The sequence below is a fragment of the Chionomys nivalis genome, chromosome 6, assembly GCF_950005125.1.
Source record: "Chionomys nivalis chromosome 6, mChiNiv1.1, whole genome shotgun sequence".
Classification (NCBI taxonomy): Eukaryota; Metazoa; Chordata; class Mammalia; order Rodentia; family Cricetidae; genus Chionomys; species Chionomys nivalis.
Genome location: NC_080091.1, coordinates 54,345,355 through 54,363,756, shown reverse-complemented (window position 1 = coordinate 54,363,756; position 18,402 = coordinate 54,345,355). Strand labels below are relative to the sequence as shown.

The window sequence follows — 18,402 nt, the reverse complement described above, 5'->3', positions numbered from 1 at the left end:
TGCACTTCAGCTTTTCACTGAAACACAGGATTCTCTTTTCCCAAAACATTTATTCTGGGCAGTTGTTTTACTCCTTCTATTCATAGTTTTAAAAGTGCTTTTAATATACTAACTAGACTCCTTATCATTGATTGCATCCCTCTTTAGTGTGGGCAGACTAACACATGAATTGAACCTGAAAAAAGATACCTTTACTTAGCATTAGCAGAAGATGTCTGTTTGACTTGTTTGCTTCTTGTAATTTTTTTTTTTTGTGTGTGTGTGGTACATCCGTGCTTGCCCTCACCCAAGCTAGATTTTGTCTTCCCATGCAGATTCTCCTGGCTTATAGTGTGGACTTGTCCTGATAATACGATTTTTGCTTCAAATAGTGCTGTGGAGAATGTAGGGATTTGCTTGAATTACTGTATATTATAGATGAACAGCACATGATGCTGTGTGGTCTGGATGTCATGTGTGACATTATGGCCCGTGGGGACGTGTGCTTGCTGCTGCCTCCCAGTGTTACAAGAAGGCATGGCACTACCAATTACTAGACCAAAGGCCAAGGAATGGTTGATGCCAAGTATATATCTTTGTCAAAATTCATAAGTGAGAAAGTCATCCTAAGTTTTAAGAGCTGCCTGTATTTACAAGACCATTGCACAGTCCTTAACGTCCTTCGCTTATCTGGGCTACTGAACACTGATCATGTGGACCATCTTTGTCCTGCTAGTTAATGCGGTTTTGAGATGCTTTTCAGCCATGTAGCTGCTGCCACCACTCTTGAATGCCACCTGGCCCTGCGATGTTTCTGTTGGGCGCCTCATGTAGACCTGTCTGTTTCGAGTGGCTGGTGTCAGTGCCTGTGATGTCTATGTGCTGTTACCCCCAAATCTACCCCAGTGCAAAATTGACCTTATGCACCCCATATAAGAACAGCAACTCTCTGGACGAGTCTGCCATTGACTTGTGCCTTTGCCCTCAGCTCTCCCGTTTTATATCCTTTGTTACTGCTTCTCCTCTCTGTCTAGGGATAACAAACTTCCCTCGGTTTGTTTCTGAATCACTTGACCTCTTTGAGTCCAGACTTAGGCTAATGCTTCTGCTGGAATTCCTTGCCGCTTCCCACCTTTCCAGCTCCTGATGACACGTTAAAACCGAGACCAAATGTCACCTGCAAGAGGTCTCAACTAACACTGTCTACCAGTTTACTCATATCCTACCTGGGTTTTGGTTTCTCCCCATCACGCTTTGATGACAGTACTCACTGCTTGTTGTCATGGTTATGTGTGGGGGCTACAAGAATCATCATGTCAGGCAGATTAGCTTCTCTAGGTTGAATTTGAAGCCTGGCCCCAGTGGGCTTCAGGATAAGAGTTCCAGGTGCCTGATATTCACTGCTATATGTTACACCCAAGGCTGTTGTATTACCTACCTTCCCCACTGGTCCCTTTTGCTGTTGTTACCATAATCTAGATTTGTTCATATGCTGGATCAGAGTTCATTCCCAATAACCTACTGAGGGATGCTAGAAGTCAGTGTTTTGAGTTAGCTGCACTGTAACTAAGTGTTGACTCTTTATAACTGAACAGAAGCCCAGTTTTCCTTGAACATCCTTCATTTCTCTCATCTCAGATACCGGGTCTTTATCCCTGCAAAAGACCTCCCCATTTCCCACACCAGCATCAGGCTCCTCCATTTTTCCTACCTTGATTCAGCTCTTTGTTGTGTGCTTAGCTCTTCCCTGCCTGGAGAACACGCTGGGCCTCCCCCTGGAGTTCCGTGCAGACTGCATTTCTTTCTTCAGACAGAATTACCCAGCTGCTTTGTTCGTTTGCTGGAGTAGTTGGCAGACTTCTGATAGTGAGCTGGTTCTCAGAGGTCATGCACCGTATTTAAGAAGGTGGTCTCTGCAGCTAGGTAGCCCGGGTTTGTCTTCTTGTTCCCTGCTGACCAGCTGCATAAATGAAGGTCAGTGTCTTAGCCTCTCCGACTGTCAGTTCCATGCTGTTGACAGGGGCTTATGACATGGTACCAAACTGGAAAGGTTTTGAAAAGATCAAAGGGGGTAAATATGTTGGCATTCACAACAGTACTTTCTCAGTGTTAGTTTTATTGTTGCTTCTTAGTCGGGGCAGCTGTCCCCTCTCGCTTATTCTAAATTTTGAGTGTTTGAAAGCAAGGACATGATACCCTTGGGTTCTACATGGGGCCCAGCACAAAGTAACCTATTCTTTAATAACCATTGAATGGTTAAAGTCAATTTGAGTTCTAAAGGCACCCCTTACCCCCCAGTTATCCACAGAAGGAAAATATGTTAGGACATGCCATTTTGCAGTTACATGTGTAAATAGGGAGGCATGCATGAGTAAATTGGTATTTTCATTGTTTTTAATTCAGTGGTTTTGACTCACTCTGATTTTAGTGTTAGAATTTTATAAACATTAGGAAAATTTGTTATTACTTAAAATTTGAATTTTACTCCTGGATGATGCCAGTATTCTCTCATGAGATGCTGACATCCATCCAAAGTGCTTTCATGTTTGAGTTAATGTCTGTCATGCCTCTTGATATCAAAAGGCACATGATAGCATGCCTTTCATATGTTTTACCTGTTTTTGTATTAAAATTAATAGTGAAAACGGAACTACAGATATTACAACATGAGGTTCTGTCTTATTGTTAAGTCACCACTTTCTTTCTTCCTGGTCCCTGACCACTGTCCTCCCACTCCTAGAGGAAAAAGAACCATAACACCCAGCTCTGCAGGCTGTGGAGCTCCGCCATGGCCATCTTTTTTTTTTTTTATAGAGGTCACTGGTTATGTTCAGAAGTTGAGATGCAGAAGTTGGAAGAAAGTGAGCAGTGTTACTTTGTCTCCCGAGCATGAAGCAGCCACCTAAAACACGTTTGCCTCTGTCCTCTGTAAGGATCTTCCAACAATGATAACTAGAAGCCAAAATTGTGCACTTCTCAAAGCTTCTTAAGAGACATTTCTGGTTTATTAGCTGTAATTTGTATGTGTATTATCTTCCTCGTTACTGTAATCCACACATTTTTAAAACCCACACATGATTAATTGAAATTATGAACTGTGCTTCCTGCCTTCAGGCCAGCAGACAAAAGGTACAGTCATGAGAAATGTAACAAACTAAATGTTCTTCAGTGATTTCTAAAATTAGATTTACAGCCTTCTTAACAGTAGTGAGCAGCACTGCTTTTAAAGCAGGCCAGCATCGTTTTACATCCTTACTATAAATGCTGGACATTATTGATATGACTGTAATCCATCTTATCAGCACCCCAGGGTTCTCTCTCTCATCCCAGGGAACCTGTGATAATTATTCGGTAATATTCTTTATTGGGCTTGAGAGGGAGTTTAGCAGCTCTGAGTATGTAATGGCCCTGGGTCTGTAGTTCTTGCTATGGACTTTTTGTTTATTGTTTTTGATTAGTTTTACAAGCTTCGGATTGGACTTTTTTCACCTTAATTTCAAGGTATTTCATTTCCCCCTTTCAACTTTCCTTTAGGAAATGTTAGTTCTGATGTTTTAAAATTCAGTTTGGTTTATTGTTACTAATACCTTCCTGGATAGCTCTATATACTTTCAAATAATATGAGTTCTTTAGTAAGATTACTTTATGAATTTTATAATTATTTACTTTGAATAGATGTTCATCATGTAGGATTATAAACTTTTAGTTTATTGATATTTTGATTTTCATCTTTAGGTACCTTCTTATAGACTCAAGATAAATTTATGTATTTTATAGAAATTTACTAGGTTAATAAATAAGTGGATTTATAGTAAACTTTGTTTTATGTCATCTTACATTTTTTCATTTTTTCCCTTTATTGAACATAGGTTCTTTTCTCATACAATATATCCTGATTATGGTTACCCCTCCCTCTACACCTCCCAGCTCCTTCAACCCCCAAGTCAACTTTCTTTCTCTCATTAGAAAAGAACAGATTCCTAAGAGATAACAACCATCATATGGAAGTTGGTCAGGACATCCCAACAGGACGAAGAGACTCCCAAGAGCAGACACAAGAGTCAGAGACCCCTCTCAAGCTTAGGAGTCCCATAAAAATATTAAGCTAATAGTTAAAATAATTCTGCAGAGGACCCAGTGCAGACCCATGTTGTTCTCTCTGAGCTCCTGTGAGCCTTGCTCCGTTGATTTAGATGGCCTTGATCTCTTGGTGTCCTCTGTCCCCTCAGGCTCTCATACTCTTTCTGCTTCCTCTCCTCGGTGGGATTCCCTGAGCTCTGGGGGAGGGGATTTGTTTCATCCTATAGTTTTAAGAGCAGTGGAAATCTTTCCATGGTTTTTCTTAGACAATAATTCTCACAGATATTTTTCATGATATCTTTAATTTTAGAGCAATATGTAAATTTCTCAAATAACACCCAACAGATGATTGTCAGATATCGGCTGTGCCTTCATTGTAAGCAGAGCACTTAAGCCATTATAAAGTCAGTCATTTGCTTCAGTAGAACCTTGAAAGTTTCTTTTTCAGTAAACTTGCCATGTTGACTTTGTTAAATGTATTAACAGTGAGCTATTTTCAGTGAATGAAAGTGACAGGAAGTAGTCCATAGGTGATAAAAAATGAATAATGTTATTTGCAGCCCCAATTCCTTCCTGTCTCGCTAATGAGCAGAGGGTGAGGCATGTGTGGAAGCTGCCTGCTTTAGTTGTGTGACACAGGTGTGCACGCTGTCCAGAAGAGGGGAAAGCACCTAGGAAGGCTAGCCGAAAGACTGCCACCAAAGAGCATGATGCTCCAACCTTGTGTAAAGTCTTTCTCTTGGCCTCTAGCCATGTGCCTTTCCCATTGTCAACAGAATTACCTTGTTAATAGCAAGACGAATGGATAGATTCAAGAGTTTGCCAGGCAACAGAATTGCGGGGCATGGTAGCTAGGGCCCTGTTTGCCCAGCATGAGGAGTGTGGAGGCCAGAGGACTCCTGCTGTGGAGCTCGTGTTGCTTCAAGCATGGCAGGACAATTATGTGGGGACTTAGGATCTGGTACAGTCTTCTCTAGATAGCTCAGAACCAACGTGTTATTAAAGTAAAATAAGAGTTACCTCTGTCCTTCAAGAAAAAAAATCGTGTGGTGCCCTGAAGATTGGCTTTGAGTGAAGCGTGGTTGTCGGCCAAGAAAATGACTTTGTGATAAATTCTCCAATTAGTAAATATTTTCAAGTTAGTTAACTGTTAGCTCTTGAATGTATAGATCTCATTGTTTTTGTTGAGCAACTTAAAATGTGCAGCAAACACAGAAAGGGTTGCTGCTTTGCTCTTTGGCTGAGATCAAGTGTGAAGAAATACGGATGCGTTCTACGGCCACCAGCACTTTGGGCTTCTTCTGTTTTACCGAGCACTGGTTTCCTTAGTCTCGAGGAAACGGACGCTGAAATAAGAATGTGTTGAATGTAAACGCCTATTTTGTTTCTAAAATTCTGTTCTTTTGTTGTGTGAACCTGGCTGTGTTTGTCCCTCCTAATTGCTCTTGACCATTGTAAAGGTGAGTGGCCTCTGAAATCCTTGGTCTGTTTAATGCTCTCTGCTGGGGCTGTGTGTGCTGTCATAGGAAAATTAGCAATTTTCTTATCCTTAAACGCTTGGATGAATTCCTTGGATTTTTCTGTGTATTATATTTTTGTTCTAAGCCATACTATGTTGCTCAGACTTTTTTCGTTGTTGTTGAACTTGCCAGTTGTTTTAAATGTTAATTTTTTATATACACCTTTAGAATGTTTAGCATATAACTTGAACATTTTCACAGCTACCTGACATCGTTTAGGTTTTGATATATTAATATGCTGAACCATGGTTTTGTTTTTTGTCTTTTTTTTCTCAGAATACCATCATGGAGGCCTCTATTCAGCTTCCTTCTTCCCTTTTCTCATCAAAACAAAAGCGAGAAGTCAGAGCAACCGATGACTCGCTCTATAAGCTTCAACTCATTGCGTTCCGCAACGGGAAGCTTTTTCCAGCCACTGGAAACTCCACCAAGTTGGCCGATGATGGCAAGCGGCGGACAGTCGTGACCCCTGTGATCCTCACAAAAATAGGTCTGTGTGGCAGATGGTCACCGACAGTGGCGGGGCACCATGGCTTTATTGGTTGCTCTTCCTTTAAAAAGCTTATTTTTGTTCTCTGTTGTTTTAACGAGTCACTGGTGAGAAAAGATCTTGCAGAGTGCCCATCGGTGTGTAAGTTGGCATCTAATTGTTTATGAAGCTGGTTTGAGAAATACCGTGCTTCCCCATTTTCTCCAGATGGCATGACTGTGGATACCCAGCACATCCCTGTTAATGTGACGCTGCGACGAATCGCGCATGGAGCAGATGCTGTTGCCGCGCAGTGGGACTTTGATTTGCTGAACGGACAAGGAGGCTGGAAGTCAGACGGGTGCTGTATACTCTACTCGGATGAGAACATCACCACCATTCAGTGCGGCTCCCTGGGCAACTACGCTGTGCTAATGGTGTGGCCGTTGTTAGCTTGATGCATAAATACTAAATATTCTAATGGTTCTCTATGCATAATTAAGCTCAGATGTAGAATTTACTTTTTAACTTAACATAAATGGCTCCCGTTAATTATGGGAGAGGTGATTCTGGATTTCAAGGGAAATTGAGTTACTACCAAGTGAAATGAACGAGACCGTGTTTTTTGGGGTGTGTGCTGGTGAACCCTGTAAGGAATCAGATTAGCTAGGCTCAGACCTCAAAATATGGAGATACCTTGGGTTTGTTTATGCAGTTCAACGTGTTCGACTTAGGGCAATTCATTTGCCATAGGACGCACTGTGGGTATCAAAAGATCGCTGTACTGCTTTTCCTATTCCTGGCTTTCTGACCACACACCAATAGTGCTGACCTTTTGAGATGAGGACGAACATTGGACTGAATGGTAATGACTTTTGTGACTGCATGAACGGTATCAAATCAGGGTCTTCTCTTTGCTTGGCAGTCAGCCCTATTCTGCCCACTATTCACTATTGCTGTTGCCCGTTAGTTGTAAAGTTAATTTCTCTTAATGCATGGGATCAGGTCTCTTAAAAGCCGAGGTGCTTGCTTCGGTCTTCTCCCTCCTGAGCATATCACGCTGAAATGACTCCTCTTAGTTGCTGCTATAGCTGACTGTTTCGCAGTTGTTACATGGTGCTAACATCTTGGTTGTGTGTATAGAGCAGACAGGAATCACTGCCGGTCTGAGAGACATAGCTCAGAAATGAACAAGGCTTCCCTGTTTTATTTAGCTTCAACTGTGAATCTGGTATCTAGACAGTGTTTTATCCAAGTATAAGTGATCTTGAAACATGGTTTATTTTATATTTGCTGAATTTTTTTTAGTATGGTACCAATTATCTCTAGAAATGATCTTAGGGCAAGCCCAGATTATAATAATCTTCCTCAATGTTTCCTTAATTTTCCTTCTTCTACTTTGTTCTAATGCCTGTCCTGGTTCTCTGGCAGAGGAGGCAGCAAGATGGATAGGATTGTCAGTGGCACATGAGTCTTTGCACACAGCTGTAACAGTGCACTTGAACCATATCCAACATACCCATACTCCAGCGTGCCTACTCTTGGGACCTTTGATGGTGGTTGGGTGTGTATCTTTAGAACCAACTTTTATTATTATTATATTTATCCTTTTTTGCTTTAAGTTAGTGTTGTTAGCTAATGATTTTCTTCATGTGGTGTCTGGTTTCTGTAAGTTCACATTTCACTGTTTTGTAACTGTCTTTTACTTAAAGCAGTAGCGGGCTTTTGGTCTGGCTCAGTGGATAAAGTGACTGTTGCCAAGCTTAGGAACTCATACATGGTGGAAGAAGAGAACTGGCTCCAGTTATCCTTTGACCCCTACTCATGCCATATGGCATTCAACTCCCCCCGCCCATATGCATGCAAGATACCTAAGTAAAAAGTAATCCCCCATCCCCTGGACTGGCATTAATTAAAGTTTGAGACAACTCCCATTTTTTTTTTTTTAGATTTTAATGCAATCATATCATTCCTTCAAATGCTTTCATATACCTCTTCCTGCTTTCTTTCAAATTTGCAACTTCTTTTCCCTTAATTATTGTTATTTGTGTATGTCTGCATGCATACACGCTTCTAAATACAGAAATACAACCTGCTCAGGCTGTATAGTGTTACTTGTGTGTTTGTTTTAAGGACTGACCATTTGGTACTCGATAGCCAACCTATTGGTATGCTCTTCTGGAGAAAATTATTTCTCCACCTTGCAGCATTTCGTAGTTGCCTGCAGTTTGTGCGTCAGGTTGGGACTTGGTGCCTTTCCTTCCCCTTCACATTAGTTGCTGTGACCTCCTGGTTCAGCTCATGTTTGGGCCTCAATGGTAGTGAGACTTTGTGGGTGGAGCTTCTGACATTGCCAAGACACACAATCTCCCAGCAAGCTCCCTGTTCCTTTGACTCTTAAAATCTTTTCCATCTCTTCTTCCTTGATGATCCCAGAGCCCTGGTAGCAAGAGTTGTGTGGTAGGTGTGTCAGTTGAGACTTGGTTCCACAATTCTGCATTTTGACTGGTTTGGGCTTAAAATTTTTTTTCTTCCACTCACATCTTGAGGATAACGTTTGAAGGAGAAACAGCAGGAAATACAAGGTTGTCTGAAATGTATATAGTACTAATCAGAAGTTGAGCAAAATAAGTGAAACACAAAAAATACTGCATTTTTAAGCTTCACTGTGATACTGCACTATGTGAAACCTTTGTTTTTGTTTAATCCAATACGAGTTGAAAGCTTCTATTTTTGAACTTCCTAACTGTTCTTCTAAACTATTTAAATTAGTATAATCCTTTTCTAGAAGGAATAAGCTATTCTTTTATCTTTCAGACTTTTAATCTTTTAGAAAATGTAAAACACAGTTTTTCAAAGACTGCTAAGATCTTTCCCCCTATTTTCTGGTATCTTGTTTTATGAGATGTAACTGCCACCTAGAGGCAGAAAATGGAAGCGCATCATGGATTGCTGACAAAGTTGTAAAGTTACAGTAGAGGGTGGAAAATTCAGAGTTGCATCTTCATCCATCCTACAGGCATGTAATAGAATCAGACCCGCTTAAGGCTGTAGGCATATCTCTGAGCGCTTATTTAGCATGTATGAAGCCTTTGGGTCCATTATCTGAACTACAACAGAAAATTGGGCCTCTCCTACAGTAATATCAGTTAAGACAGAGGTAATGCCTCGAAGTTGCTTGTTTTCTTGTAAACTTTCATTGAGTCATAAATGCCATCCTGCCTTTCTTCCATGCTGTCCTCTTCTGTCCTTACGGGAAGTCTCAGTGCCCTTCTGTCTTGGGAGATAAGCCATGTGCTTCCTTTTTATGATCCCGTTTGAGAACTGTGCTTTAAAGAGTGAGATGCAGACATGTTTTTGCTGCTCTGTCTAGAGTAGATGATAGCCTGGTTGGTTTTCATCAGCCTGGTACACTTAGTTATAGAGAAGCTGTCCAGAGCCTGAGGGGCGAAAATCAGCGGAAGTTAGGATTGCTGGGTTGATGTCAGAACTAGCCAGTGGGGTTAGAAAGAATCAAAGGAGCGCTGGGCAATAAGAGCAAATATGAGTAGACACTAGGTAGGACATTAGTAGCTCATTCAATAATAGTTGCGAGGGCAAAGTGCTCACTAAACCTGCTATGCTTTTGTTACTGGCATCATCTAGGTCATTGGTTCTCAACCTGTGGGTCATGACCCCTTTGGGGATTGAATGACCCTTTCACAGGGGTCTCATGTCACATGTCCTGCATATCAGATATTTACAGTGTGATTCATAACAGTAGTAAAATGACAGTTACGAAATAGTAATGAAAATAATTGTGTGGTGAGGGGTCATGCCAACACGAGGAACTGTATTAAATGGTTGCAGCATTAGGAAGGTTGAAAACGATGGTTCTATTTGTAAGGACCAGTGCCACTTCCTTGTTCCTTTCATAATGCCCAGGCACACTCAGGCTGGGCTCTGCCTTCACCAGCTGTCCGTAAGAATCCATACACAGGCTCAAGATCTCAGTCACCAGAGTATAAGTGAGCACTAGAGCCCTGTGGTGTAAGACACAGACTGAGTGAAACCACTACCAGCAAAGACTGCTGATACCAACGGTTAAGAGGACGAGGAGCAACTGAGAAACATCCCAACAACTGAAATGAAACTGGTAGCAATGATTGGTCAGCTGTGGACGTTAGTACTGAAGCTGAGTAAGGGAATGGTTTACAGTCCTGGTCTCCACTCCTGAGAATGTATAGCCAATCAAAAGTAAACATACGATTCGTCAAGATCAACTTCCACTCAGTAACCAAATGCCCATTATCAGTATAACAGTTCTCCATGGGCTGCACACAGCTGTGCTACACACAGAGAGAACCTTTTCCAATGTAATGATGGGCGAGAGAGCAGATGCGCAAAGCAGTGCCATGCTTGCCGAGTGTGGAATGTGAGCCCAGTCACTTCTTGCCCAGGGCACAGCATGTTAGAAAGGTGGGAGAAAAAAACATGGGGCTTGTACATGCTGGAGTAGCAACCATGGTGGTTAGGGGTGGGCATATCACACATGGAAATAGTATTGATCCAAGCTCAAGGGTTTCAGTCCTCTGTAACAGTGTTACTAACAGGAATGATAGTTTTGCTTTTTCTCCTCCTAGTGCTGGTTTTATACATTGTAATAAGCATATTTTTATTTTATAATCTGTATTATTATAACATGTAATTCATAATAACTTCACTCGTATTTCTCTTTTGCTTGTTGATCTTTAGCTTTTCCCCTCTCCTACTAACCTAACCTTTTCAGTGGCCTCTGGTTCTTATATTATCTAATAATACTTAGTCCAGCAAGCTGCTTTCCTCTGCCTTCCCCATAAATGTTGAAAATCTAAGGGTGATTTTATGGTGCGGATGATTCTGTGTTGAATAGTTAGTAAGTTCCCACAGCACACCCTGCAGATCCTGACATATCTACTGTTTGCCCTCTGAACATTCTTCTGGGTTTCCTATCCACTGGATTTTCTTTGCATTTGGACAGGTCCCTGAGCAGCATCTACCGTGGTGGAGCAGAGGTTCTAGCATTCGCTGTTCCTCAGTTTTCTTTTGTGAGCAAAATTTGGTGCTTTGAGATTCTGTAGCTATTATCCTGCTTCTGTGACCGTGTATCATGCTCTGCCCAGGACTGTAAGAGGTGTCTTTGCGTATCCTTCTTCAGTCCATCCCTGTGCCCTGTGAGATGATGGTGTCTCTCTGTCTTATAGGAGAAAACAGCCCCAATTCCTACAGTTGCTCAGTAGATCCAGAAGCCACTAGTGCCTGAACAGAGTGTGGTGGCTGTCAAGATACTGAAATTCTATCCCCAGCTCTTAACTTCTATGCCAGTATGGCTACTTCTCCTATAAACTGAGCGGCGGTCATGTCTGTTCCTCAGGGCATCTAACTGATGTTCATTACCCATGCTTTAAAGATTCTCCCTCTCACTGGGCATCATTCTTGAGTTCATACTCTGTAGACCCATATTGTGGGCCCCTTACAAGGGTACACTGTAGGCTAATCGGTGAGGCCTCTGTTTCCTTCTGTGTACCAAGTTCACCCCGTGTGCTCTGAGGCCAGGAACTGGCGATGCGTCTGTCTGTTTCCTTCTGTGTACCAATTTCACCCCGTGTGCTCTGAGGCCAGTGACTGCTCTCTTTTGGCTGCATATCTGCTCAGCACTGTGCCTGTCTGTGGTGAGCCTCCAGTTCATGGATGTCAGGTAAATGGAAGAGTCGCCTGCAGGAGCTTATCATGGTGCAGTGAATTCTAAGGTTGGAACTCAGTTTCCTTTGTTTCCCCTGTAGCTTCCCATTAGCTGGTTTGTTTGATGGCATTAACTTTTCTGTCGTTAAGATTTTGGGTTTAAGATGATCTGATACTGTCTTGTTAAAGCTACAGCTTCCTATTCTTAGTTTCCACTTCATCTGTAGAGAATTTTCTGTTTCTCTCCCTGCCCTATTCAGGGTGTCCCCGCCTTTGCTCCCTGCTCTGCTGAAGATGCTCACTCCTCTACTTCCTGCTCTGTTGAGGGTAACCCCCAATGCTCTGCTGGTGATGCCCCTTCCCTTCCTGCTCTGTTGAGGATACTGTCCACTTGTCTTGTGTATTTGTCCACTGTCCCATCCTTTTCCATATAGCTTTTCTTCCTTTAGATATTATCAAGAGCTTTCTGGTTTATGGATACATTACTATTAACTCCTTCCTACATCCAGCCACCATTTCGTACCCCCAGGAATCATTGTTGAAGGAGAATATAATAGGGAGACCTGGGGGGTCTACAGATTGACCCCTGTGGCATACAATCAAGGGTGTAGGTGTCTTGTCTGAGGGAGGCAGGGTTACGATGCCTGTTCTTTATGAGCAAAAGAGTGTCCGTATTATGCTTGAGACACGTGTGTGTGTCTGTGTGTGTGTGTGTGAAGTGGCTTGCTGCCATTGGTGACTGACTCTGTTCCCATCCCCCGCCCCCCATGGGTATGACCTGCAAGGGCAGAAACCACATCTTGCATTGTATCTGGTCTGTTTGTTTTTTTGGAACTTGAACCTAATATCTGATGTTTTTGTTGGTTTGGAGACACTGTCATCTGCCATGTTGCCTCAGCTGGTGACTGTGAGAGTTTTAAGTGGTGAAAGGCATTAAGGAGGGTGGAGTCTATACTTTTATGCCATCACCTCCTGTGGGACCCTGCTCACAGTGGAGCACTAGTAAGGACATAGTCCAGTGTTGAACATGACTGTTGGACTCCGCAGGTTATTCTTTTAAAGGATATAAACTTGGGAAAGAACTGTGTTGGTGAAGACGGTGGGTGGGGGAGTTTGATAGACAGGAGTAGGGTGTGAATATGATCAGGATACATTGTATACATGTATGAACTCTTAAGAGAATAAATGACAAAAGCACAGTGTAGACAACTGTCCCCCAAAGGTCTGCCTTGTAGGGTTTGGGTTAGTAGCTTGTCCACTCTAGATGGAAGAACTGGTGAAGAGTGGGTTGGAGCAGGGAGACCAATATGTGACTGAAGGGCCCCTGTGAAGGACGTTAGGATCCTCATGTCCCCTTTGTACCCTAGCCCACATTAGGCAAGCATCTTTTATCTACTGAGTAATTCTACTATGATATGCTACCCTAGACCCAATAGAGAAGCAAGTGGTTAGTGCTGAAATCATTAGACAGAGAAAACTTTTCTCTTTGTAAGACGATTTATCGTAGCTGTTTTGGTCACTGTTTCAGGAAGCTGGTTAATGTGTTTCATAATAAAAGCGTCATTAAAATCCCGCCGGGAGGTGCTGGCGCACGCCTTTAATCCCAGCACTCGGGAGACAGAGGCAGGCGGATCTCTGTGAGTTCGAGGCCAACCTGGTCTACAAGAGCTAGTTCCGGGACAGGCACCAAAGCTACAGAGAAATCGTCTCAAAAAAAAAAAAAAAAAAAAAAATTATGGGATACCATTGTGTATTCTTTCGGTTAGTTACCAGAGGTTACTTAGTGTATGCGGTATTTGTCCTGTTTTTTTAAGCACAGAAACGAGGCTTAGGTTCTGGTGACTGGCTGAACATCACAAGTCCATATGATATGAACCATAGATGGCATGATGGTTTGAATGAGAAGTGGCTTCCTAAGTTTATGTATTTGATCCCTGGGTACCTTGTTGATGGCATTGTTTGGAAGGTATAAAACTTTTAGGAGGTAGAGCATTGGTGGAGGGGGTCGTCACTGGGGCAGGCACTGAGCACTTATATCCTTGCCTCACTTCGTACTGGTTTTCTCTGCTTCCTGTGTGTGGAGGAAGTGTGATCTGCCAGATGCCTGCTCCTATGGCCATGCCATGCCTTCCCAGCCACGATGGACTCTTGTCCTCAGAAACTGAGAACCTAGATGAATTCTTCCTTTCTAAGGAAAATAAAAAAGTATAGCAAGGGACATTCATCCTTGGATTGATACACAGAGACAGATGTCAGGACCAGAGGTTTTAGCCAATGACATATTTCAGACATTCAGGAAACTTCTAGTAGCTAAATATCCATAACAGTCTGTAAACTGTTTTTGTCCCCGTAGGATCTGACAGGGTCAGAACTGTACACCCCAGCAGCCAGTCTCCTGCATCCTGTGATTTATACTACGGCTATCATTCTCCTCTTATGTCTCCTGGCCGTTATCATCAGTTACATGTACCACCACAGGTAAGACAGTGTGCCTGACCATTGCAGATCTGTGCACTTGGATGGGGGGGCTGTATTGTGGCGTCAATGGTACCCTTACAAAGTAAGGATACTTACCATAGACTGCACACAAGTCTTCATTCCATGCCCATCTGGGATGTGAAATCTGGGACTCCAGAGCTCTTCTGAGGAATTTTCTCATTCGCACTCTCCTCTGTTGAAGACATGGTCCCCTTTCCAGTTTGCAGGGGTACCCGAAAGAAAATAGAGGCATGTTGTTGGAGTGGCGGGTGCAGGTTGCTCCAGGTTACTCCAGGAGGGCCTGAAGGAGAGTGGATCTGTCATCTGTACGGTCCCTGCAGGGGTCTCTAGGTCGTAGACTGTCTGCACTTGTCTTTGACAGCTTTTGCGATGCTGTGATAGCTTTAAAGATGGCACTTTTAAGAAAGTTGGTGACATTTTAGCAGAGGATTGGGATTCTGTTAATTGGCGGCACGGCTATGGAAACTTACTTTCTGATTGGAAGTAATGAACTAAAAGGATTTGTGAAACAGGAAACTCGCTTCACAAAAGATTCTGCTAGAACGTATTTTCCTATTTAAGCTGGACATGCCTGGCATTTCTTGACATTTGCTTTGGAAACAAAAGGTGATTTTGTTGTATTAAAAAAAAAAAAAAGAAAGGAAAAAGAAAGAAAGACTTCAACATTTCATTACAAAAGGCCAGGAGGAAAGGCGTTGGGCATTTAGGCTGTGTGTGCTAGCCTCCTCTGTCAGGACGCAAACCCGTGGGCACACTGCAGACGTCTCCACAGAGCCGAGCACATGATCCAGTCTTCTGAGACAGTATCAGTGCCAGTTGTCCATCTTCCAGCGGGGGAGAATTTGCATAGCTTTAGTAGGCGCTGTGATCCCATAGTGTCTTTTTAATACATAAAGCTGAACGTTAAGAAACAGTGTTAAGTTAAATGGGTCCTCATATTGTTTGTGTGTATGTGTATTTATAGTACATGTTCCGTAAGTAAGGTTTTTAAATTTAAGGTGTTTCCATATTCCCTGTTGTGCAGCTGGACTTAACCTCCCGGTGCTGTCAGAACCCTGCTGCCAGCGCCACAGACCCACTGTTCACCTTCCTCTCTTTCCCAACAGCTTGATTCGGATCAGTCTCAAGAGCTGGCACATGCTCGTGAACTTGTGTTTTCATATTTTCCTGACCTGTGTGGTCTTCGTGGGAGGAATAACCCAGACCAGAAATGCCAGTGTCTGTCAAGCAGTAAGTCAAACTTGAAAGGTTTTAGGGTGGAAAAATATGATTCTAGAAAATAACTTTCATTAACTGTAAAACAAAAAACTTGTTTCCCTGGAGACTTCCCTTTACCTGCAGCCCAGCCTAATGTCTGCCCACTAAGCAATCTACTGAGGTTCTTGAGGTTTTGAGTACCTATTCCCAGCCTAATGACTAGCTCTAAAAGCTTGTTTCTGTCCTTGGCAATTGCCTGTTATCTGTCAAACCCTTTGCAGTGCTTAATGGTTCATTTAAAAGTTTATAAAGTCCCTTTGAGTAAGAAAGATAAATGGCATTTTTTTTCTGACTGTAGATTTTAAATAGCTTAATCCACTGATGAAAACAAGAGGAATTGGGCAACACAAAGAAACCCATTAGGTTTGGTAAATGTAAAGAATTAAGTAGTCAACTCTTGCATTTAAATTGTTACCTCTTGCCTTCGGGTATGGTATTGTTACCTTATTCTCCTCCACATAGGAATAGGACATAATATAGTTTTATTTCTTTATTTGTACATTGCTTACCTAAGAATAATGGCGAGTCAGACTATGTGGATTTGCATCTCAGTTCTACCACTTGTTGACTGTGTTGTGGAGGCAGTTTGTTGGCCTGTTTTGAAATTGCGACATAAAACACAGCATGTGAAATCTGCCCCCAGTGCATAGTCCACAGGTGTGCTGTACTACAGTACTACCCCTGCATCTTCTGTCTTCTGTTGGAAACTTCCTGTTTTGTGTAACTCTGGGAGTGTCCCTTCTGTACCCACCCAACAGCGGCTCCTGTGTTCTTGTTGCTCCAAAAGCTAGCAGTCATCCCTCCCTTCTCTCGCTTCATGGTCTTTGACTACCAGGGTTATGGAACGTGCTACCACTGTATAATGTCCTTAAAGTTTATGTTGTTGAATATCATACAGTTTCCTTCTTTATTATTGTCGAATAATATTCCATTTTAGGACCTTTTTGTATTCATTATAAGCACTTAGGAACCGTTTCTACCCTTTTGGCTATTGTAAAGCTGCAGTGAACATAGAATATAAATATCAGTTTGAAATCCTGATTCCCATAGTCAGTGCGTCTGTCTATTTTATTACCTGAAAACTGAGGTGATAATTGAATTGTTGGGTGATGTGACTGTATATGTTAAAAAACAAAAATAATTCACACACATATTACTAGAAATGGCATGAAAGTTTAGGAAAGACTAAGGATGACCTTAATGTACCACAATCTCATGCCAGTATGCAGACATGATGTCTTGGTCACTTTCTTATTACTGTCTTAAGACAGTATGACTAGTTGGGCATAGCAGCTCACACCTTTAATGCTAGCACTTAGGAGGTAGAGGCAGGCAGATCTCTGTGAGTTCAAGGCCAGCCCTCCCCCTCAAAAAAACCATCATGACCAAGGCATCTCTGTAAGAGCAAACATTGAATATGGAGCTTTCTGTACCAGCATGACAGCTGTGTGGGCATGGCAGCTGTGTGGGCATGGCATTGGAGATGAGTAGGTTAAGTCTCAAGAAGGACATATGTCCAGAAAAATCAGCTCAAGATGGACTAGAAGGACTTCTCGTGGTTAGATAAAAGCCAGCATTCCTCAGGAACTTACGAAACAGTTTCCCGGCTGCCAAAAGGAATCATTTTCCTTGTCTCTGGCAGAAGGGACACACGGTTCAACAATGACATATATATAAGGTGGCATATCCAGCCCATGCTGGTCTCTAGACCCTTCAGTCCTTATTCACAAGTAACTGTTAGACACTTCCAAGCCCCCATGCATGCCTCCTGGCCCTGGTCACCTCCCCCAGGTTATTTCAGTTCCTCTGCCCCATTGATAAAGGCAAGGTTTTCCTCCCCCACCTTTGCTATACTCTCTTATCTCCCAGATAGCTCTGGCCATGTCCTGCCTGCTCCTTCTCTCTGCTCTCAGTCCGAGAGCATACATCTAATCCACAGGTATGACTGATGGACATGGGGATCCTAGGATCCTGCGTACGCTGTTGGTTCGAATGTGAGTAGACATAACCTGTGAGGCTTTACCTTGGGAAGGAAAAAGGTTTGCAAACCACTGGAGCCTGCAGTTTCACCTTAGGTTTAATGACCTTGCTCATGTGGGTGGGAGTATACACATGGGCATGAATATTCATGGAGTGTTATATTCAGTAGCAGGAGCCTTGGAGGAACTGAATGAGTGCCTGTCACAGACAGTGGGAAACTTAGGCCTGCAGTGAATAGCGAAGAACACAGCCAGCGAGGCTTAGGTAAAAACAGGCTGAGAATTCATATCCACACTGATAGCTCTTCTTATTATGATAAAAATGATAAATGTAACCTACTTTCAACAAGGATAGGCAGCTGGAAGAAAATGGAAGAGTAAGAACAGAGGGGGGGTGATGGTACCTTGAATGGGGGTTATGTGGTTAGATCGGGTTGGTGTCAAGTCTGCATTTCATCTTACTGGTGGACTTTTGGATGATTATTACATGATGAACAAATTGATTAACACAGACAGAGGCCATGCTTGGTCCAGTCATGTTGTGTTATGGCCTGTGGGTGATCAATCCATCATGGCATTCCTGAGAACTAGCTTACGGTATTTGAGTGTTTGTAAGAATTGCCGCGAAGACTCTGTGTCTGAGTTTTAGTGCTGGCAGCAGTCTTGTACTGACTTCTCAGTAAGTGTTTCGAGTGCTGCTGCCTGTGTTGTTGACACAGTCACATCTTGGCGGTGTGATGTGTTTGTGTCAGCCATTCCTCTGCCCTTGAAAGCGTATTTTCGGGTAATCAGCCTGGGATCAGCACAGTGCACAGACAGAAGACAGCTTCTTTGTTCTTGCTCCTTCCCTATTCATGCCACTGCTTCTGGCTTACATGGAAGGCACTGTCAGTAACAGTTTTAGAGATACTGTCCCTCA

General features: G+C 42.7%; 1 protein-coding gene across 1 annotated transcript in view; it reads left to right on the top strand.

Moving 5' to 3' along the window:
- Nucleotides 1-18,402, top strand: part of Adgra3 (adhesion G protein-coupled receptor A3) — a 101,580-nt gene that overhangs the window by 72,482 nt on the left and 10,696 nt on the right. Inside the window, exons 13-16 of the mRNA XM_057772703.1 lie at nt 5,856-6,069; nt 6,277-6,485; nt 14,102-14,226; nt 15,354-15,477. Of these exons, the coding sequence (XP_057628686.1) occupies nt 5,856-6,069; nt 6,277-6,485; nt 14,102-14,226; nt 15,354-15,477 (672 nt within the window). The remainder of the gene's footprint in view (nt 1-5,855; nt 6,070-6,276; nt 6,486-14,101; nt 14,227-15,353; nt 15,478-18,402) is intronic.